Source organism: Taudactylus pleione, unplaced genomic scaffold (assembly GCF_031769625.1).
Source record: "Taudactylus pleione unplaced genomic scaffold, aTauple2 ptg000117l, whole genome shotgun sequence".
Classification (NCBI taxonomy): domain Eukaryota; kingdom Metazoa; phylum Chordata; class Amphibia; order Anura; family Myobatrachidae; genus Taudactylus; species Taudactylus pleione.
In genome coordinates this window covers 1,541,630-1,565,153 of record NW_028284519.1, presented here as the reverse complement: position 1 = coordinate 1,565,153, position 23,524 = coordinate 1,541,630, and the positions used below count along the sequence as shown (strand labels likewise).

At 44.1% G+C, this 23,524-nt stretch overlaps 1 protein-coding gene across 5 annotated transcripts in view; it reads right to left on the bottom strand.

The window, feature by feature from the left end:
- Positions 1 to 5,769: 5,769 nt before the first annotated feature.
- LPCAT2 (lysophosphatidylcholine acyltransferase 2) overlaps positions 5,770 to 23,524 on the bottom strand; it is a 167,482-nt gene continuing 149,727 nt past the window's right edge. For all 5 annotated transcript variants that reach the window (XM_088471843.1, XM_088471848.1, XM_088471849.1 and 2 more), the window contains 2 exons: positions 11,420 to 11,561; positions 5,770 to 6,020 (listed from right to left, as the gene is read on the bottom strand). In XM_088471843.1, coding sequence (XP_088327969.1) covers positions 5,818 to 6,020; positions 11,420 to 11,561 — 345 coding nt within the window. In that variant the 3' untranslated portion in view covers positions 5,770 to 5,817. The remainder of the gene's footprint in view (positions 6,021 to 11,419; positions 11,562 to 23,524) is intronic.

Genomic DNA, 23,524 nt, shown 5'->3' with positions numbered 1-23,524 from the left:
CAGTGACCCTTTTTCTCTGTTTTAGGACTGGCCTTGTGTTTTCATTTCTTAACAGACCCAGGATGTGAACCAGGGCCTGATGAAGGTTCTTGGCCATCCCAGGATAATGCAATAGTTAGATGGATATGAATTTCTTGCAAATAGATCTCATGTTACAAAGCGTACAGGTGAAGGACAGGAAGGGCGATATACTGTAAAGGTGCATATCCACTTGCCAATATAAATGAGCGATTGAACAATATCGACATCGTTATCGTTCAATCGCTCATTAATCATGCATAAATCGGGCAGTATAATGTTGGGAACGACCAGCGATGCGCGCTTCCGCTGGTCGTTTCCGACATCAATCAGCATCTGGAACATGCCGATAACGACAGATTGACAATGTTCGGGGATGAGGGAGGGTACCTGCACTGAACAACATATAGTTATCGTTCAGTGTAGGCACTACAGGGGATGAGGAATGACTGTACGATTACAATGTTATAATCATACTGTCGTTACCCCATCGGCAAGTGGATACGTACCTTAAGGTTGGAAGAATTGGATGTTAAATGGGGATGGAAAGTTTGGTGGTAGAATGAGGTGCATGTACAGATACTGAGAATTGCAAAGGGCCTAGGATGGGGTGCGATGTCACTAGAAGTAATATGAAGGAATATTGTGAGATGTGGATGATTGTGGATTTGCAAAGGACAGCTCTCCTGATAAAAGCTGTCCTTTGCAATAGCCTTGGATAGAGGAACTTTCGGGTTTAACAACCAGAAGTCCCTCTGGGGTCCTATAGGCTTCATAGAAACATAGAATTTGACGGCAGATAAGAACCACTTGACCAATCTAGTCTGCCCCTTTTCACGTATCATTTAGGCAAATGCAACCCTATTTGCTCCTTACGTCTCTCTTAAGGATATTCGTATGCCTATCCCACACGTGTTTAAATTGTTCCACCGTTTTAGCTTCAGCCACATCTGATGGGATTCTTTTGGATAATGGCCATCTAAAGATGGCATTACCCACTAGCATAAAGCACTGCATCACATTCCGGTGCTTAGTTCAAACTCCATATACTGTAGCTAGACACACTGCAAAGAGCACCAAATTGCCAGCTACATTGCACAAGGATTTTCTCACTGCATGTCACTGAGTGTACAGATTGTTCCATTCATAACCTCTCATACAGACCATGTAATGGACAGTGCTAATTACAGCTACTTTGCAGACTTCTTGTCCTCCACAGATTGGATTAGCAGCCTTATGAACAAATTTTTACTGTACAGTGCATTGATTGCAAAGAGAATAGTGTGATGCAGAGATGACCTTAATCAGAACAATAGCTGAATATAGTAAAGGTTTCATGAGGTTAGAATGAATGGAGTTTCCTGTTACTACTTTGGTTAACAAATCAAAAAAGTAGACTAAAACAAAAACATGAATGGGTTTACCTACATCACATCTACAAAGCACACATATTTCTTATCCATAAACTAGGGGTAAATTTAAGGGTTTTCAATTTCCCCTAAATGTAACTGTGTTTGGGTAAGCTACTCTTAAAGTAATGATACAGCATGTCCCAACAAGTTACCATATATATCCTGCAAAAAGACAACATAAATCATGGTTCTACCAAAATCACAAAATAACTTTATCTTCCACTAATATAACAAATCATATCTAGTAAATCATTTGTAAACATTCTTTTAATTAAAAACAAAATGTTGTGTAAAAGATAAATGGATAGAAAGACATCACGGTAACAGTAGCAAGAAAATACATCATATTACAATTAGAGGCCATACTGTTTTACTATTTTAGCAGCTCCAGAGCTAAAGCTTTGGGAAAGCTGCTGCAGAACAATATCTTTTGACACAGTATCAGAGCCAGTGCAAAATTTCTGGAGGAGACTTGTACTGTAGCTTAGGACTTGCTTGGTCTCCAGAGGGGAGGCAATCGGGAAGCCGACTGCCTAAATACCGGCAGCCGGCTTCCCGACTGTCTTATACCGGCAAGGGTGAAATGCCGGGCGTCTAGATGTAGACGCCCGCATTTCCCCGACGCCAGGAGACCGGCGCCCGGCATCACGATCGTAGTGATGCCGGGCGCCGAGAGCAGACAGCCGCGGGGGGGAGGGTTAGGTTTAGGGCTCCCGGGGGGGGACTTAGGGTTAGGCACCCCCCCGGGAGGATTAGGCTAGGGGGAGGGAGGGTTAGGCACCCCCAGGGGGGATTTAGGGTTAGGCACCCCCCCCGGGGGACTTAGGTTTAGGCAGCGGGGAAGGGGGTGGTTAGGGTTAGGCACTTGGGGGGGAAGTTAGGGTTAGGCACCCCTAAGGAGGGTTAGGGGGGTTAGGTTAGGTTAGTGGATACTTACCTATCCACGATCAGGATTTCCAGTGCTGTCGGCCTTCCGCTGCGTCGCACTCTGCTCCTGTCGGGCTGCCGCTGACGGGAATCGAACCGCCGGCCGGCGGTATTTCATACCAATTCCCTCCAGAGCACATCTAAAGCTGAAGCTCAACTGTTTGACCACTCTGGTAGGGTTAGTTCTCCAGCTCTGGCCCAAATACCCACTCTTTTCCATTCTTTTCTTTTCATCTTCCATAGCTTTCCATAAACTGGTATTGTATGGATTGGAAACTTTGGCCCTCATTCAGAGCCGCTCGCTAGCGGCCGTACGCTCGTTCCGAGCGATGTTCGCACATCTGCGCATGCGTACGGTTTTTAGTACGCATGCGCGAACCAGTCAGTGCGGCCGAAAATCGTTTGTACGCTATATAGCGAGTGCCTGCTATTTTGAGTGACAGAATGAGGCGTATGTGGGTGGTAACAGGGGAAGGTGCTTGTAAACAGGGGAGTGGCATTCGAACGCAGGCGTGCTTAAAGGTCAAAACGGGCGTTTTAAGGGAGTTCATAATTAATACAGCAGCGTCATTGACCACGTCACTTGGTTTTTATTAACTCAGAACTGCTCGCAAAATAGCGGTTGAAAAAACCAACCACAAGAATAGCGAGCAGTTCATACGCTGTTCGATGTACTCGATTAATCTAATAAATAGCGGACATGACGTATGGTGCGAGCGGCCAGGGGGCGTTTTTAACAAATAAACGAGCGTATGTTTTGCACGCTCGTTCAGACTTAGAGGTGTGAACAGAATGCAATTTGCGAACGGATCATTTGAATAGCCACCCCTTGTTTTTGAACGAACGACCGCAAATAGCGAACGGCTCTGAATCAGGCCCTTTGGCTTCTTCTCATTAGTTTGTCACCTGTAATAATGTTCTGAAGATCACAGTGTATATATTTTTTAAAGAATTCTATGATCTGATGTGAGATTCAGCAAATAAACTAATTGTAGTTAGAAATCATAAAGCCAAATTGCAAGCAAAGAGGACAAAGCAAGATTTAGAATGATAAGAAATATACTAACAGTTCTGACTACCAATGTTGGTAAATTCCAAAAGGTCTGCATCTCCCTTTGAAATTATATTTTATTGAGACTAGTCATGTCCTAAGCTCTCCAAAAGTGACCAAAGAAAAATATAGAACTTGAGAGACGGCAAATAAAGTCTAGGACCGAGCAAGATCCTTTAGGAAGGAGAGTATGAGTTTACCAAGTTTTTGGATTCTTACTGTTCCGTCTATTTCGGTTTTCATAGTCTTCCACCATTTCTTAGGTCTTTATGTCTAATCTTGACTTTTTCCTACATATTAGTACGACTAGCACATTAAGGTAATGGGATGCAGTTCATTTACCGGCGTCCGGAAAGCCGGACGTCGGAATCCCAATGCTGGAAGCCTGACACTGGCTAAAGATGGGCGTCAGTATTTAGATGTCTATCTTTAGTACAGACGCCAAAATCCCGACGCCTGGCATCCTGAATGAAAGTAAGCGGGGACTGTTAGCCATGGGGGGGTTTAGTTTTAGGTACCCCTGGGGGTCTTAGGGTTAGGCACCACCCCGGGGAGGGTTAGGCGCCACTGGGGGGAGGTTAAGGTCAGTCACCCCCCCCCCCGGGAGGGGTAGGTTTAGGGTGCGGGAAAGGGGGGTTAGGGTTAGGCACCACTGGGGGGAGGTTAGAGTTAGGCACCAGTAAGGGAGGGTTAGGGGGGGGAGGGTTAGGTACTTACCAGCTCCAGTTGGGATCCTGAGGGTTCGGGCTTCCAGCATCGGTATTAGGCCTGCCTGCAATAAGTCCACTGGCATTACATACCGATTCCAGGTAAACTGCTGTCGAAGCTGGATAATTGGCAAGACAAGATCAGCTTAAAATTAGATCGTAAAGATGCCATCTTGCGAATGGCCGCAAGACGCCATTTTAGAAAATGAGATCGCAAGACGCCATTTTGCGAATGGCCACACAAGCGCCATTTTAGGTAAACTCACACTTAAGTACATATGGCGATATTACTATTAGCATCATGCGATTGCATCTTTCACCATTTCTCATACACACATTAATACGCACAATTGCGCTGTTAACTAGTTGCATATTAGCGAATGCATAAGATCCTGTATGAAAACGCTGTTTATTAGCTTCATGCGCACGCATCTGCCCCAAGTTAACTAGCGTCTTTATATCAAACTCCAAATACTTACACAGTACATATTCACATAAAAGGTCTCATAAGCTTTAAAGTATAAGATTCAAGTTTGTTCATTTATTATATAATTGCTGAGAAATAAAGGTTATTTGGTAGCTAAGGTTTAATACATGATAAGTAAGTCATGTTTGATATTATACTGATCTGCACTCTTTCAACAGCATTTTGATATCGTCAGTGTGAAGATCGCAGCATGCATTCTCAACTTATGGACCGCAGAGACTTAAAACACCGAAATGTACATTATATGACCAACTGTTAGGATGTGCATGAGGCAGGAAACCACAGACAACCAGTTGTTAGAGGTTGGACTGTGTCTATTGAATCAACCTGTTAAATGCTCTGCAACAGATGCATCCTCCTGGGAACCAATGGCATCAGCGACAAGCCTCTCTATTGTGTTGTCTGTTTCTGTGAGAGTATAAACGTGTGTGTTGTGACCCCAGCCTGAGTCTTCTTGCTGAATGCTGATAGACGGGGGTTTCTTGCTGAAGCCTACATCTGGTCCAGAAGCGCTGCTTATGCATAACTGTACTTGGGTCTATATAATTCTTTGCGCTAAATTGTACTTAGATCATAGCGTGTAACGGACTGTACTTTTACTTGAAATATCACTCTGTGCTTTGGAACCACAGGTAAAAGGTCTGGAGTCTTTATTTACTATATGACTGCGTACGCAAAATAGCATCATCCTTAGAGGTTTATAGGCAGGATATTAGAAGGTATAGGGAGGATATTAGAAGGTATAGGCAGGAGTGTATAGAGGTTCTAAATCAATATCCTTACTGCTCATCTACTTTGTTAAAATTAGGCATTAGTTTAGTTTGTGATGTTTTAATAGAAAAAAAACTTTGTTTGAGAAACAAATGTTGTAGCTTATTTTGATACAATTTATTTGCTGGGACTTTAGTTTGCAATCTGGCCTTATATACACCTTTACTTGTCTGCACTTCTCCCTGCCAACCTAATAATCTGGTCATTGCTTTCCTAGATTGGTTAATTCTTGCCAAGAATCTGCGTTTGGGGCAAAACTTGGAAATCCTGGGTTATCAATTATAATTTAAAATCATATGATGTAACCTTCTGACCCACTTCATTTTATTACTGCTCACATTGTATTTCTCATTTAATGCAGCTGTCTCCTGTTACGGTCTAGTAAATCAATGGTCGCAAAATTGTTAATTTTTTTATTTTTACAAAACCTATAAAATATTTGGTTCAGTCCACTTTCTTGTCCGATTCATTACATGCTTCCTCTTTGCTATTGATCCCAACTTGATTTTTTGCAATAAAGGGCTCTAAATATTTGTCTTCCTCATCAATTTGCTGCAACACATGCAAATAATATTTTTGGTGTTCAAGGTATGTTGTAAACAACTTGGCATATTCTGGATGCTTCTTCAGAAAGAACTTGAACTCTTCTGAAACCAGAAAAAAAGAACAAAAATGTTATTGCAATGAATATTCAAAAATCCTGTTAGTAACATATATATTATAACAATATTGAATTTATATAACACCACCATTGTACACAATATATCAATTACAGTATGTCAGGGCAGTGGTTCTCAGCTACAGTCCACAAGTACCCCCAATACTGTAGGTCATGTTTCCAGGATTTTTATCTGTGGAAACAGGTAGGATAATTACTGATCCAGCAAAGCAAAACTCACCTGTGTAGGATTAAAGAAATCCAGAAAACATGACCTGTTGGGGGTACTTGTGGACAGGAGCTCAGAACCACTAATTTACTGTAGGGTCAAATTCCACCCAAATCTATATAGAACACCAGTATGTTTTTGGAGTGTGGAAGGAAACAGGAGCAACCAGAGAAAACCCACACAACCATAGGGAGAACATACAAACTACACACATATAGGGTAGGGATATGCGCCGGACCATTTTTGCTGGATTTGGATTTGGTTCTAATTCGTCGTCCAGCTTTGGATTTGCCAAACTGTGGTGACTGGCTTTGGATTTGGATTTTTTTACAAAAATTTACAAAAAAAGCTAAAATCACATAAATTGGTATTTTTTTCTTCTTAGAGTATTATTAACCTCAATAATCATAAATTTCCAGTCATTTACAGTCAATTTAGACCACTTCCCAGTTTAAATTATAGTTTTCACCATTATTGTCAAAAGGTTGCAGTGAGCTGACTGGTTACCAAGCGACAGAGCAGCGGCACAGCGGCACAGACATCACAGTTTAAAGCACATCTATGAAACATTGCCCACAGCAGTGGCAGAAATGAAAGGTAGTGCACCCACCCAGTGGGGTACGGCCAGCAGAGTCACATTACTTGTATACACAGGTGGCTACGGCCCAAGGAGTCACAGTGCATAATCTTATTCACATTACACAGCACATAGTGCCCCTGATTCACATTACACCATAAAGTAGTGTCTCTTATTTATGTTACGAGAGACAGTAGTGCCCCTTTTACGCAATGCCAACAGTAGTGCCCCTTTTACACAATGCCCACAGTAGTGCCCCTTTTTCACAATGCCCACATTAGTGACCCTTATACACAAAGCTCACAGTAGTAATGCCCCTTATACAATGCTCACAGTAGTAGTGCCCCTTATACAATGCCAACAGCAATAGTATCCCTTACACAATGCCCCCAGCAGTGGTGTCTCTTACACAATGCCCTCCAGTAGTAGGGCCCCTCAGTAGTATGCCCCCATTTGTAGTGCCCCTAGTTGTATGCCCCAGTAGTATGTCCCTAGTAGTATGCCCCCAGTAGTAGTGCCCCTAGTAGTATTTCCCCAGTAGTATGCCCCAATTAGTAGTGCCCCTAGTAGTATGCCCCCATTACAAGTGCCCCTATTAGTATGCCCCCATTAGAAGTGTCCCCAGCAGTTGTGCCCCTTGTAGTATGCCCCCATTAGAAGTGCCCCCAGTAGTATGCCCCTAGTAGCATGCCCCTAATAGTATGCCCCCATTACAAGTGCCCCCAGTAGTATGCCCCCATTAGAAGTGCCCCTAGTAGTATGCCCCCAGTAGTTGTGCCCCCAGTAGTATGCCTCCACTAGTAGCGTCCCCAGTAGTATGCCCCCATTACAAGTGCCCCTTGTAGTATTCCCCATTACAAGTGCCCCCAGTAGTTGTGCCCCTTGTAGTAAGTCCCCATTACAAGTGCCCCTTGTAGTATGCCCCCATTACAAGTGCCCCTTGTAGTATGCCCCCATTACAAGTTCCCCTTGTAGTATGCCCCCATTACAAGTGCCCCCAGTAGTTGTGCCCCCATTACAAGTGCCCCCAGTAGTTGTGCCCCCATTACAAGTGCCCCCAGTAGTTGTGCCCCTTATAGTATGCCCCCATTACAAGTGCCCCCATTAGTTATGCCCCTTGTAGTATGCCCCCATTACAAGTGCCCCCAGTAGTTGTGCCCCTTTTAGTATGCCCCATTACAAGTGCCCCCAGTAGTTGTGCCCCTTATAGTATGCCCCCATTACAAGTGCCCCATTAGTTATGCCCCTTGTAGTATGCCCCCATTAGAAGTGCCCCCAGTAGTTGTGCCCCTTGCAGTATGCCCCCACTACAAGTGCCCCCATTAGTTATGCCCCTTGTAGTATGCCCCATTACAAGTGCCGCCAGTAGTTGTGTCCCTTGTAGTATGCCCCCAGTAGCGCCGCCTCACACAGAAAAAAAAAAAAACGATACCTGAATCCCCGCTCCTGCGTGTGACCGCAGCCGTCCGCTCCTCTCTGCACTATGGTAGAGACATCATGACATCTCTCCCATCACCCGCAGCGGGTAGAGGCGGAAGACGGAGCTCATGAGTGAGCTCCAACCGGCTCCCTCCGTGCAGCAGCCAATGAGAGTCTGTGTGACTCTCATTGGCTACTATAACAAACACACAGCTGCCGCTGGCGTCTATGTGTTTGTTTCTGTGTAGGGCAAACCGCTATCACAGTGTTCTGCTCTACACTACAGGACCCTGACGTCGGATTCTCGTGAGAGAATCCGACATCGGGAGGCCGGCGTTCAACCCCGAACGGGGATCAGAGTCGAGCGGGGAACACCCGAACAGTGTTCGGGTGGACTCGGATCCCCTATGTTCGGAGTGGTTCGGATTCCACAGAATCCGAACCGCTTATCTCTAATATAGGGCCCTGTTTGGGAATTTAACTCATGCCTGTGAGGCAGCAACGCTAATCACTGTAGCCATTTTCTGTATCTCATAACATACATTTGCTTTCATTTTCAAAACTACATGAAATCAAACATATTAACCCATTTAGGGACATAGTCAGGGTTGGACTGACCCACAGGAATACAGGAGAAATCCCCATTAGGCCCCACTGCCTGAGGGCTCCACTAAATTGAACACTGTTACTCTATTAGAGGGTCAGTTACCTTGTGGAGCAGGACCACTGAAAAACTTTGGTTCTTGGGGCCTGATTCAGAGCCGGACGCAATTAGCACTCGCTCGTCCAGAAAATAGGGGTGGCTATTCAAATGAACCGTTCGCTCTTTGCGGTCTGTTCACGCCTCTAGGTCTGAACGAGCGAACAAAACTTGCGGTCGTTTTTTGGGAAACTACGCCCCCTGGCCGCTCGCATCCTACGTTATGTCCGCTATTTTTAGATTAATCGAATACATCGACCAGGGTATGAGCTGCTCGCTATTCTTGTGGTTGGTTTTTGCTACCACAATCTTGCGAGCAGTTCTGACTGTAAAATAACCCAGTGAAGTGGTCAATGACGCTGCTGTTTTAATTATGCACACCCATAAAACGCCCGTTTTGACCTTTAAGCATGCCTGCGATCGGATCTCCACTCCCCGTTTTCAAGCACCTTCCCCTGTTACCACCCACATACGCCTCTTTCTGTCACTCAAATTATCAGGCATTCGCTATTTTGCGAGCACATGAATTTCGACCGCACTGACTGGTTCGCGCATGCGTATAACGATCTGTACGCATGCACAGTTGGGCAAACATCACTCGGAGCGAACGAGCAGCCGCTTACGAGCGGCTCTGAATCAGGCCCTTGGTTTTCTTTTATAGAAATTACACCAAAATTTGTCTTATGGTTAGCCAAGCAACTGTGGTGGCTGGCCACATCCCCATTGGTGGATGACCGCACCTTTTAAGCATGAGCCCCTACTACTGCATTCTCCTGGTGGGCCCCTTATGTCCCAGTCCGAAACTCTACATATTTATGAAAACTTTGGGCTCTATTTGTTAACATTATTTTTACTAAAATAAAGTGAAAAAGGGTGTTTTCACACCATTTTCACATTATTTTAGTACCATCTAAATTTACTAAAGGGCAATTGGAGTAGAATTCATAAAATTATACTCCAAACCCTAATTATCAAATTTTTAGTGAGCAGATCACATTTCCCATAATTGTAATGGCAAATGTGATCTGCCTGAGATTTACTGAAAATAAAATGTGAAAAAATACCGGGGGGAGCCCTGTGATAATAACTCCATCTCCAACTGGAGATGGCGTTATCAAGGATTTCCCCCGGTTCCCTGACTCCTGCTCTGCTCCGACAGGCAGAGCAGAGCCGGCCCCTGTGATCAGCTGTGTGGTCTAAACAGACCACAAGCTGATCACTGCAAAAAAAAAAAAAATAGGGCTGGGCCGGTGATCAGGGCTCCATTGATGTCCTCCCTCCGGTCAGCTGGTCTCCCGGCTCCTGCACTGTGACCCTGGTCAGCTGCTGCATTAAACAGCTGGCCGGTCAGCTGGTCTCCAATCCTGCACTGTGACCCGAAGCCCCGGAGGGAGGACATCACTGGAGCAGTGATGACCTGACCGTGTGTAAGTAAAAGTAAGGGGGGCTGCGGGGGCTGGTCAGCGCATGTGCGGCACCTTGTCACTGTATTTTTTCTGAAAAATACAGTGATAGGGCTGCTGTGGGGATTCACAGGGACTGAGCTTTATCGCAAGCTCTGTCCCTGCAAGGGATTTTTAATAAATCCCTGTTATATTGCCTGAATTCACAATGCGAATTCAGTCGAAAATATCACACTACAGTCTGCATTTAAATGCGGATTGTAGTAAATAGAGCCCTTTATGTGGTCAATCTGAAAACTGAAAGTTGATTTCTGCCTTACTTATCCAAGCGAGTTATTACGAGGTTACCGTAGCATATATCAGAGATGTCTGCTTTGGTCCCTCTATTTTAGTTCACAAATGCAGTCCCTGTAAGGAATGTGGTATTGCCAAATTTCTCAAGGTCTAAAAAGTTTAACTTTCCAGATCTTGGTTCCTGATAGTTCTAACCACATTTGCCAATATCGTATAAACTACAAAATTGCACATTGTATCCCTCTCCGGTAATGGCCATGTGCAGTTGCTCTGCCGGTTCCGAACACAGAAAAAGTAGAGTGATCACTTTACTTTTAGACTTTGAAGGGTCCCTGCAAGAAAATATGATAAATATCTCTAATAAATAATTTCTTATTGCCTCAATAGGAGGTGATAAATTATACCTATCAGGGATAACATGTAGGGCTCTAATCTTTAGAGCAGTAAAACTAATGATCAGCTGAAGACTGCAATTTGTGTGTGTGAGTGGTCATTGGATGAAGGTGCTACTTGGTCACTAATTGATACGTTAAGTTGAATCTATTGAATTTAGCCCAATATAGAGTTGCTTAGATCTGGTTCTTGCACAATCAAGTTGAACTACGTGATGTAAATGTGCAGGGCCACCTTTATAATGATGGCACTAGATACCATCATTGATTAAAATTAGAGCAAGGGCTAGCTTACTTCCAAATAAACATGATCAAAATGCTAGAGCTATAGTAGCCAATCACACAAGGACTAAATGTAATGTTTCTGGACTTACCATATGAGATCTTCCCTGATTTATCAGCATCCATGTCCTGAAACAGTTTGGATACATCAAGATCTGGCACTCCCAGTGAAGATCGCAGCAAGGAGCTGAATTCATCCTCGGTTATACTGCCGTCTCTATCAACATCAAATAGCTACAGTAGATATAGAATAATACACAAATTAATTCCAAAGTGAATATTATTCAGATATTATGTAAGTAATATAAAGCACAACTTAAGAGGACTCTGTATAAACTTGCTTGTTCACAATATCTTGGGGATTATTATAAACATTTATTTGTAAGGTGCCACAAGGTGTACGCGGTGCCAACTATAGTAGTAAACAGTAGCTCTCTGGACAGAATAAATACATGATTTCACATATACAGTATGCTGATGTATGGGACAAAGGGCCTGATTCAGGTTGGATCGCAAGGCTGCGGACGCACTCAACTGGTGGATGTTTTTGTTCTGTGCATGCATATGCATCGCAGTGTGCAAGCTGGCTACTGCGATCGGGTATGCGAACGCAACAGACATTCAGCGGCACACAGAAATGAATGACAGGAAGAACCATTTGGGGTTGGAGAGGGGGGGGTGGTCGAAGGAACGGAGGCGTGCCTGTGCATGTAAATGTCATTACAGAGGCGTGTATAATTAAGTCCTAGCAACGGCATACGCAGGCAGAGCACTACATGGCGATAAGGAAGCTTCTCAGGTTGTAAAGGCATGTCAAGCTCAACCGCAACACTGCATATAGGTCTGATGTTTCTCAATGTTACCGATTTTTTGCTGACTTGCGGATGCATGTAATGGGAAGTGGGTGGCTTTATAAGCTGATGGGCGTCTTGATTTAGTGCTACGATTGCACTGCGATTGCATTCATTTGCATATTTTCGCAGCGAATGGGTGCATGCAATTGCAGACTTGTGATCCGTGCTGAATCAGGCCCAAAGAGCAAGCACCACTGCATAGGAGAAAGCTCTTCTCATAATCCCTTAACCACTTGCCTGGCATGGTCGTATCAGATACGAGCATACCAGACTGGGCTTTCCCTGACATGGTAGCTGGAAACTAATTTTCTAGCAGCCGCCTATCACAGAGGGACCTCCTGGTCCCTCTGCACACTGTCCCTCCCCGTGGGCCGGCCGATCACTGCTAGCAGCGATCGGACAGCCCAGCGCCAATGCACCCACCCCCGACAGCAGCCCGGCGGCTGCTGACAGGGCAGAGAAGGCAGTGCTGATAGCGCTGTCCTTCTCTCCCTCTCCCTCCGGAGAGCAGCTGCTGACAGGGCAGAGAAGGTAGCGCTGATACTGCTGTCCTTCTCTCCCTCCTCCGGAGAGCAGCAGCCCAGCGGCTACTGGCAGGGCAGAGAAGGCAGCGCTGATAGCGCTGTCCTTCTCTCCCTCCTCCGGAGAGCAGCAGCCCAGCGGCTACTGGCAGGGCAGAGAAGGCAGCGCTGATAGCGCTGTCCTTCTCTCCCTCCTCCGGAGCTAGCAGCAGCCCGGCGGCTGATGGCAGAGCAGCCACTGGGCAGAGAAGGACAGCGCTATCATCGCTGTCCTTCTCTCTCTCCACCCCCACTAGCAACAGCCTGGCAGCTGCAAACTAAACAGAGCAGCCGCCGGGCAAATAGAAAGTAGCACTATCAGCGCTGACCTTTTCTCTGCCCCCACCCACCGACCGCCCTGTTAGCGGCTCCCCAGCGGCTGCAAATAGTAGAGGGAGCAGCCGTTGGCCAAAGAGCCAACCCCTTCTCTCCCTCCTCCATTTTTGCAAGCCCCACCCCATATATAAACAGCAAAGCCCTATATGTGTGTATATATATAAATATATATACACATATACACACACTGCATATATATATATATATATATATATATATATGTGTGTGTATATATATAAAATGTGTGTGTGTATATATATATATATATATATATACACATATATATGTGTGTATGCGCGCATATATACCATATATAGTGTCTGTGGAGCCCCCCAACCGATGTCAGACAATTGATTGGTTCAACCATCGATAGAAACAATCGGCCATCGATGGTACAGCTGTCAATGACCAGAACTTCAGTATACCATAAAAATTTACATTTTTATGGTATATGGTGTTTAAAAAAAAACAAATTGCGTTGAAATAGTTTAAAAAAGATATTCTTGACCTAATTCAATCATAAAAAAACCAGACAATTTCGGAGCGGTTTTTGGAAAAAAAATTTGTCAGTTAAGTGGTTAAACCGCAATCAGCAGCAGCCGATAACCCCTTCTCCATTTAGATAAACACATTGTGGTATATTTTGTAAACACCAACCACCCTCACTACTTTTTAGAATTTTCATCTGTAAAACTGCATTAAAGTAATTTATTCAGATACAATATGCTTCTCATATAGAGTAAATTTATGTATTGATGTGACATTAACACCACTCGAGTGTCTCACCCTCTATGATAAAACCTCTGCACACACCACTAAGCCATCACTCATTACAGAACAACGATTCCATTTCACACCAAATACATCCAGTTGCACCAATTTTCCCAGATAAACCCATTGCATTTTCTCCTCTGCCCAGCCCTGTAAACGCACTACAAGTTTTTTATTGTTCTCTAATTATTCGTAGATCTTGGTAATAACTGCTACATTTACATTGTTTATGGCTGTTACTAGAACTGTACTCAGAAAGAAGTTTACTGGCAACATGAGGTACAGTAGCTCTGTAGAGCCTAGAGCTCTACTGCAACATATTATTATACAATATATGTGACAGCAACATGGAAAAGCAGCTCCAGCACTAGGCTATGAGTGGCTGAGTTGGTGACACTTTAACAATTATGACAAACGGATCCCATGCGATTGAGTCTCTCAATCAGCATGCAAAGTGCTATGATGCAGCGGCCGCAGCTGATTTGTTTACAGACCCACACACAGATACACAAGTGTCACATATCAAATTAATTAGCACAGTCTCCTGGTGTATCCTAGTTGTATCGCATTGTGACTTAACCGCATGTGCGGCAACAAAAGACGCCCAACGCTAGCAGAGTTGCACGTGACCTGGTGGCTTGCTCTCACCAGGCACATTACGCTACACGGCATATTGAGGCTAGAGGAGACATCTGTACATGGATATCATATCTGACCATAAATCAACCTGCTAAAGATGCTTGTAGCCAACTGTGTTTGCCAAAATTTGCTGTATCACTGCTGCAGTTACATGACTGCATTTTTCCCTATTGCTAGAACATGCTTCTGGAGGCAAAAGACATTGGCCCATAAAAATCCATTCTTTTACCATTAGGGTCTCTTTATTTCAGCAGATAATGTGATACTGTATGTTAGGAAACTACAGTTGAGACTTACACAATGCATTCATTTTTAGAACCAATTAAGTCATGCTATTATTAGCGTTTTACAACACATACACATAAAATGTAGTGGATTATTTAAGTAAGACCCATCATTACAGTAAGGCACGTAGCTAGAACTTTGTGGGCCCAATAGCAACATTTTGGAAGGAGCCCCCCAGCTTCTAGAGACACCTTTGTTCACAGTGCTCCACCAGTCTGGGCATGCCTAGTGCTGCTGGACCACCTGTATATTAGCCCTTTGTACTGTTGGTAATGTATTTTATACAGGGAGAGAGCCCCCTGTGATATTCCGTGTCAGTCCTTTTGTATATTATTAGTGTGTATTATGTTATTAGTCTCTCTCCCCCAACCAAACAGCATTATTCCCCTCAGCTGTCTCCTGTCACATGTGCTTTCTCCTCCATCCTTTACCTCCTGCTCTTTCCCTTCTTTATCTTTCTGTTCTCTACTTTCTTTTTTTTTCCTCATTGCTCCCACCCCTTTCAACTATCCCTCTCTGGTCTTATGGCTGCAACCTCCCTGCCACTATTCTCTCTCTTTCCCAGCTAACTCTCTCTCTCTTCCTGTAAGCGGCTGCGGCTGTTCTTTCTAAGCTTTCACAACAGCTAACATTCTCTCTTCCCCTGTAACCCTGACCCTACTAGTCCCATGTAGTGATGGGTAGTTCACGAATGATCAGTTCAATTAACTGATCTTCAAAATGAACTAGTTCAATCAGTTCATAGCTCTGGCAAAGATCAGTTCATCAGGAGCTAGAACAATTGGGAGGAGTTAGACACAGTGACAGAGTGAGCACAGCAGCTCCATTAGGTATGAGTCAATATTGCTAAACGACCACAGATGGCACTGCTATGTGACTTTGTGAGGGCTATGTGCATCTGATTGAACTGATTGTTATGATGATTCATGAGCCATTCTCTTGGCATCTAGTTCACTAGTTCAATTAGGTCAGTGACTCATGTCACATGATACATTCCCCATCAGCTCTATCATACATTCATCATGAGTCAGTACTGCTAAACTACCACAGGTGGCACTGCTATGCTCAGACATTGTGAGGATTCTGTAGAGCTCATGAGTCATTATTCTCTTGTCATATAGGTCAGTAGTTCGTTTAGACTAGTGAGTGGATCATGTAGCTCACAAGTCACATGACACATTCACCATCAGCTCAAGAGACAGTGCTGAGTGCTGCATGCTATATACTGTAGTTTTGTTTATTCCATATTCCAAGACATAGGGGAGATGTGATCAAATGTAAAAGTTGCCCATAGCAACCAATCAGCTTCTGTCATTTTATAGAAAGTGCTAGATAAATGACAGAAGCTGGCATATACAACCCCTTAATTTGGGTCTTTCTCAAAAATAGTTAACATTAAAGATCTAAACAGGTCACTACTACTTTGCTGGATAAGTGACTGCTTTTTTAAATATTAAAATATCAGACATATTAAACATATCTGATCATTTGAACAAGAATCATCTAGTAGAAATGCTGTTATGTATGTGTAATCCACTAGTTCTGTTTCCAATCACTTCTATCAGCAGTGTATCAGAGCCAGTAATGAAATGACCCAAATGAACTGATCCTTTGAACTACTCTTTTGAGTGAACTAGATCATAATGACCTAATCGCCAAAATGAACTAGATTTCCCATCACTAGTCCCATGCAGCATTGCAGCCCGCACTTATTTCCTGTCTGGTCCTCCTACTGCTAGTCCAGCCTGCCCCCTTCTACTCTGACCCACCCCCCAACCATTCTACTCTTCTATTCTTTCAGCTCATCCCCTCTTTTCTTGGCCTTTCCTTGAGCTGCATGCCACAGGTCTTAGCAGGCAGAAACAGCCTGTAAATGAGGGCTTGCGGGGAGAGACCCCTGACGGAGGGTACACATGCCCGTTCCCCTTTAATATGGCACTGCTGCAGTGCTGCCTAGCCTGTTGGGGCGTCCACATGTCCTCCCAGTGGGAGGAGGTGTCAACGTACCAGCAGAGCTCTGTTTTGAGAAAGCCTGTGCGTGACTGGGTGCAGGGGAAGCAGCGGGCCCTGGAACCATTTTGTCATTCTAGAAATCTTAAAAAGCTCTGCACTGTACAGATTACAGGACCAATAGAACTTGTTTTCTAGTTGGTGCTTTTACTTATTGACCCATGAAAGTGTCCTGCAGCAATACATATTCTGTATAGATCCCTTTGCAGTCCTAGAAGTCACATTGCATCAATCTATTTCAGGGTAATTAAAGACCCCTGCTACTACAATGTGGTTCAGTTGTCCACAATTGGGACTTTTTCTCTTTAAAATAGAAAAAAAAGTAAATTCCAGTGTAACAAAAGACACTTTTCATGCATCCATCAAAGCATGCTCCCTGTTGCTAGTGTAAAGTAGATGGTATGTAGGGGAAGGAGATATTAGTGAAATCTGAGGCAATGTCTATCATTTCTGCCTTCTGAATGTTTGTCATCTTTGTCTAAACTGATCTGTCCTGATCTGAAACAGTTTGAGCCTAAATTCTCAAATTACTTTACCACTGTGACAAACTGTGTAATGTGTGAAGGTGACCCCCTACACAAGTTTAGGACCCAAGTGTTTGACTTGTGTGTCCTGAGTGACTCTCATGCATTTGAGATAACGTTGTTACCCTAGTTATAGACCAACAGATATTGATTCTGACCCATATAAACAAAAGGCTCAGTTTATATTTTTTTTCGGAGTTGCTTCTGCAAATCTATGTGCGAGTTTGCACAAGTTTGTCTGAGCTCTGAAACACTCTGGGAAATAGGGAGAGACTGGTGACAGTACCCACCTAAATTGAGATAGAGAACCCATGGACATAAGAGTGAGAGAATAGAGCAGGATGATGCTACCCTGACCAATCAGGGGTAACAGCACTACTCTACTACTCTAAGTGCAGCTGTGACAACTGAGTCACAGACAGTGAGAGTATGAGTATTCTAATGTGGAAGAGGGTGTATAGAAGAAGCTCGGCGTGGAAAAGAGTGACCATCCCTTCATGAGAGTGTCAGCTCTTAAGTCAAGTCATGCTCTCCAACAGGTTAAATAATAAGGTAATTATTGCAGCCATGTATTGTGATGAAACAATGTGTATCCAGCTTTAGTGCCATTAGAGGAAACTGTTGCATCTGCACTACACTCGCTATACTGTTACCAAACCTGCACGTGCATGGACACAGCTGTTTGTTAGCTTTGATAAACAAGTGCTCTAGGTGGGAGACATGGAACCACAGTGGTTTCCAAGTACAACACAAGGCAGGGCTTAAGCTTGCTAACACCCACATGTGCAAACGGGTTACACCTAAACTTTGCTAAATGGCTTCACTCACCTCTAAATGCAGTTTCAATTCAAATTGTATTAGAATGTTAATTATTGTAGGCCCTTCCATGTTCCATGAATTCTTATCCATTAACACATCTTGTTGTGAAAGGTACTTAATTAGGGAGCTGATATTGTAAAAAGGAAATCAGGTTCTTAGGGAGGTGCCTATATTGGTACCAGTGGCATCACTAGGGGCAGTCCGGGCCGCACTGGGTGACACCATATGAGGGGGTGACACCAAAATAGCAGAGCAGTGTAGCAGCAGCGGTGATGGATGATGTGCGCGTGAGTACGTCATTTGCCCCCCCTGTATCCAAAGAGACTGGGGCTGCCCAGTAGCTCCCGGAGTGATGGGCAAGGCCCCAGCGTGAAGAAAATTGGGCTATAAAACACACATCAGAGGGCACAGCCTCACAGGCATGTGGCCATGCCCCCTTTCACGCTCACATGAGGATTAACTCAGTGCTGCACTGGGTGTCACCACTGATTAGTATATGTGATATATTCCAGCACTACTGCATTCAATAGGCCTGATTCTGAGTTGCATGCAATTCCAAATGCATGATCGTCAAGCAATTGTTAGTAAACTGCGTCTGCATTGCACACATTTTAAAGCGATTCTGAGTCATACGCATCTCATACTTTTCTCTCTTGTGGCTGGTTGGGAGATACTGGGTGGCAACGGGCCGTTTGGTCCCAGAATTAATTTGCCGTGGGCATGAACATAGAATTGCGACCTATTCTGAGCTGTGTGTATGAACTATGCAGAGATCTGTCCCATTTCAGTCAGATCTCCTGGATGGGGTTAGTGGAAATTATGATGATAGTGAGCAGAGTGCTGGGGGCAGTGTATGCATAGGTCTTCCATTTGCTGAAATCACCCAGAATTGTTACAGCATTACAGGAATCGGGGTCATTCAGACCCGCTTGCGAGCGCAGGACGCTCGCAAGCGGGTCGATGTTGCCCCACTGCGCATGCGCGAGACCCGGATAGCGACGGGCTCTCCGTCGCTCCGGGTCTCGCACCAAAGGGGGCGTGCTGTCGATGTTGCTTGACAGCACGCCCCCTTTGGTGGGCGTGCCGGGGGCGTGGCTGCCAGACGGAGGCGTTCCCATGGGAACGCCTACCGTCTGAAGCCGGCCCCACTGACATCAGTAGTGATGTCAGTGGGAGTGATTTTGGCTCTGATAAGAGCCAAAATCACTCCAGGGCTTGCGGCAGCGAGACCCTACCGCAGGGTCTCCGTCGCAAGCCCGATGGACGCTATGGTCTTGACCATCTTGACCATCATCATGGACGCTCGCATAAGCTGTGGGTGGTCACCCACAGCTAAGCGAGCATCCAGGAGGACGCTCCATTTTCATGGAGGAGGGCCTGATTCAGAGCGAGCGCTCTGGTCAGAGCGTTCGGCTCTGAATCAGGCCCTCAGGTCGAATGCCAGTCTGTTGAAATGCATTTAGACAAACTTTGGTGCTTAGTGCCATGGCTTTTCTATACTTACATTGTATGTATTGCTGGACTGCTCTTCATTTGTGGTCTTCCAAAAATAAATCTCTCTCCAAAATGATTACTCTTTTCATTAGAGCCTAATGTCAGTGGTGGTAGAGGCTTCTAAAAGGTCGTCCAGGATTACTGAGGTAATTGCATTGCATTTACCTTATTTTATTAATGGGAGTATGATGCCAGTGAAGTTCTGGTCAGTAACCTGCAATATGGCTGCTGCTCTGCATCAAGAAGGATCATGGGAGTTGCGGTATCCTCACTCAGCTCTGGGCAATGTGTAGGCAATGATTGAAATGTCTGCAGGTCTTGAAAAAGCACAATGGTTCCCAAAGCAACAATGGAAGACCCACATTACAGGAAAACATATAAACACATTAGTGCATTAGAAGCAAAGGTCACCACAACCTTCAGGTTATCATTAGGGATATTACATGGGAAAGCACACCGAAGTTCTTTAATGAAAAACTGTGCAGTGCTTTACAAAACCCAGAAAAGCTAGTCTAATTTGTACACAGGCAATTATTTTATTATCTAGTCCATCTTTTGTTTAATTTGAGACTTTAAAATGGAAATATTCCTTATACAAGAAAATCACAAAATATGGACCCGATTTAGAGTTAGGAGCAAATCGAAAAGGAACCGAAAAATGGAGCAATTTGCACCTTGGTAAAACCATGCTGCACTGCAGGTGGGGCAGATCTAAATGTACAGAGAGATATGTTGTTGGGAAGGGCATGTCCTAGCTTAATTTTAAAGTCTCACATTCACTACGCAACATTACTGAGCGATTGCACGATTACGACATCGTAATCGTGCAATTGCTCACTAATCGGGCACAAATCATGCAAATCAATGTCGGAAACGACCAGCGATGCACGCTCCTGCTGGTCATTTCCGACATCCATCATCACCCGAACATGCTGATCAAACTGCCGATAACGATAGACCATGTTCGGGGATGATTGATGCGCCTACACTGAACGACTGATCGTTCAGTGTAGACACAGCGCAGACTGTGAAACGACTGCACGATTACAATGTCATAATCGTGCAGTCGTTTCACAGTCTTCTAGTGGGTACGCACCTTACATTTCAGGTCATAACAAAGCTGCCCGGTATTTAGAATTTGTTCACTACCTGCAGAAGCAGCAAGTATTTTCACTGCAAGCAAAAATAAATAAAATTAATAAAATTAATGAATTTGCTCTCCTTGCATTGCAACATAGTTTCTATTTTTTTTTTTTTATTTGTTGTTAACTCTGAATTAGGCCCTTTATGTCGATGCTCCAGGTAAGAGGGCATTTGAATTATGTCATTCCAGTTGGATGAATTTCCAGTGGTTCATTTCACTTACATATTTTGTCCAAGAAACTAAAATGTCAACTTATTTTTCACCCATAATATTTACACAGTTACAAAATATGTTAGGAATATTGCTGAGTCTGCAAAGAAGGAGCTAGATATAAAATGTTAATCAATGTTCTCTCTTTTTTTAATCCCACATTTTCATCATGTCTGAAGGAGGTAGTCGTGTAGAGCACAGGTGCTCAAACTCAGTGCATGTTTTCCAGATCTCCTCACAGAATTGCAAGTGAAATAATTAGCTCCACCTGTGGATCTTTTAAAATGTGTCAGTGAGTAATGAGTACAACTGGGCACCTGCAGGGTCACCTGGAAAATGTGACCTGTGTTGGGGTCCTGAGGACCGAGTTTGAGAACCACTGGTGTAGAGGTACCACAAGGGGCAGTGTAAAGTTACTTAAGGAGCGCCCCACCTGACTATTAGTACTGCAGAAATGTGATGTATTCCTAACAGGTGTAATTTACCTCTTTAACCACACGTTTGAATTGAAGCCCAGAACCAAGATGAATATTAGCAGGCACTAAATGTACAGTCAGCCCTACGCTATAAAGCCTCTTGAGTAATAGATTTTAAGCTCTTTTTAGCAACTAAAACAGTATTAAGTCCAACTAGCTGCCCCATCAGTCTCCATCTACAGCAATTTATTTTCAGTTATGTGAGCTCTGGAAGAACATGAGACAGCAAGAACTGTTACTTGATAAATTTCTAAAGTTCAAAGTATGACCCCAGTAACTTAAAATAATTATTGACACCTTATATCGCAACAAAGTCTCTCCAATCTTCAGGGATAAAGAAACTACCATTATGGCGCCCAATCCCTTCCACATCCTGTCTCATTAAACTGTGTAGCAGCAGTGGCGGAACTCCTGGAGGCAGTGGAGTCATTGGCCTCCAGGTGCCAACTGTCAGGGTTGGCACCAATGATCAGGCAACGGGGGGTACCACGTACACACATAATCTATCTATAACTGCTGCCTGCAGTTAAAACTGCTATCTGCTCCCTGCAGGCGGCGGTTATAGATGGCTCTATCTGCAGGGTCCAGGGAGCTTCTGTCTCTTGTCTTCAGGCACCACTGCCGGTGGCAGGTGCAATAGAGGATTTGTTTGTTTATTGCAAGTCGCAATAAACTAAAAAAAACACTTTATTGCACCAACTGCCGGTGGTACCTTAATATTTGTGAAGCGGCACACGTGTTGTCATGACATCACATAGCACTGCTGAAAGGCTGAGAAGCCACTGTGTGAAGAGGAGCAGGCACAGCCAGAAGACCCAGGAGAAGGTAAGTGTCTGTGGACTGCAGAGAGAGGGTAGCGGGGACTATTTGAGAGGCTGACTGGGGGTTGGAGAGACAGAAGGGGGCTGGCAAGGGCTGGAGAGACAGAAGAGGGAGGTACCAGAGGCTATTTTGTCTCTAAGCAACGGTCATGAATTTATGCCCTGTGTAGCAGAGCTCAACATTGTAACTGTAGGAATAAATACAGGTGATTACTATTTGCTAAAATTACCAATCAGTAACAATGACATTTAACTTTTTACTTTTGTGGCTTTTGAATGTTTCTAGGTAGAAGACTTTCACCTAAGATAATTGAAACAGCCTCAGATTCCCTATACTTCGACTTGTTTACCTTGATCCACAGATTAAGGACTAAAGGGGGGTATCCACTACAAGATCTGAAAACGACTGCACGATTACGACATTTTAATCGTTCAGTCATTTGTCAGTCGTATGATGAGCCTGCACTGAACAAGCAGACGTTCAGTGCAGGGTCATCAATCATCTGGAAACATGCTGAACCTGACGATATCGTCAGGTTGACCAGCATGTTTGAAAGATGATAAATGTCTAAACGACCAGAGGGCACGCGCATCGCTGGTCGTTTTAGACACTTTTCCAAACGATATGCAAATGATATGCAAACGATTGAACGATCGTTATCATTCAACTTAATCGTCTAGTGGATACCCCCCTTAACATTACCTAGAATCTCCTGTATGTCATATGGAGCCCAAGCTTGTAGCTTCTGCAGCTCCTACTCTCTGGAACTTGCTGACTTGCAACAATCTGGGAGGCCCCCTTCAAATATAGACACAAGTTTTTGTGTTGTGACAGTTGCTCACTTCTGTCAGTAGTGAGGTCGGGCTACCACACCAATCACCATCCACCAGTGCACATTAGCCACATGTAGTCTCTATTGCTACATCCTATACAGACTATATGAACTGTACTAATCAATGTACCTGGACAGCATTCAGTTGGAGTGGGGGATTTAACACCATGGTCAAAAACATTATATACTTGTATGTATTGACACCTAGGGGTATATTTACTAAAGTGTGGGTTTCTAGAAGTGGAGGTGTTGCCCATAGCAACCAATCAGATTCTACTTATCATTTATCTAGCACCTTCTAGAAGATAATAGCTAGAATCTGATTGGTTGCTATGGGCAACACCTCCATTTCTATAAACCTGCAATTTAGTTAATATACTCTCTAGTGTCACTTTGTTTGATATGTTTCATCTGAATTTGG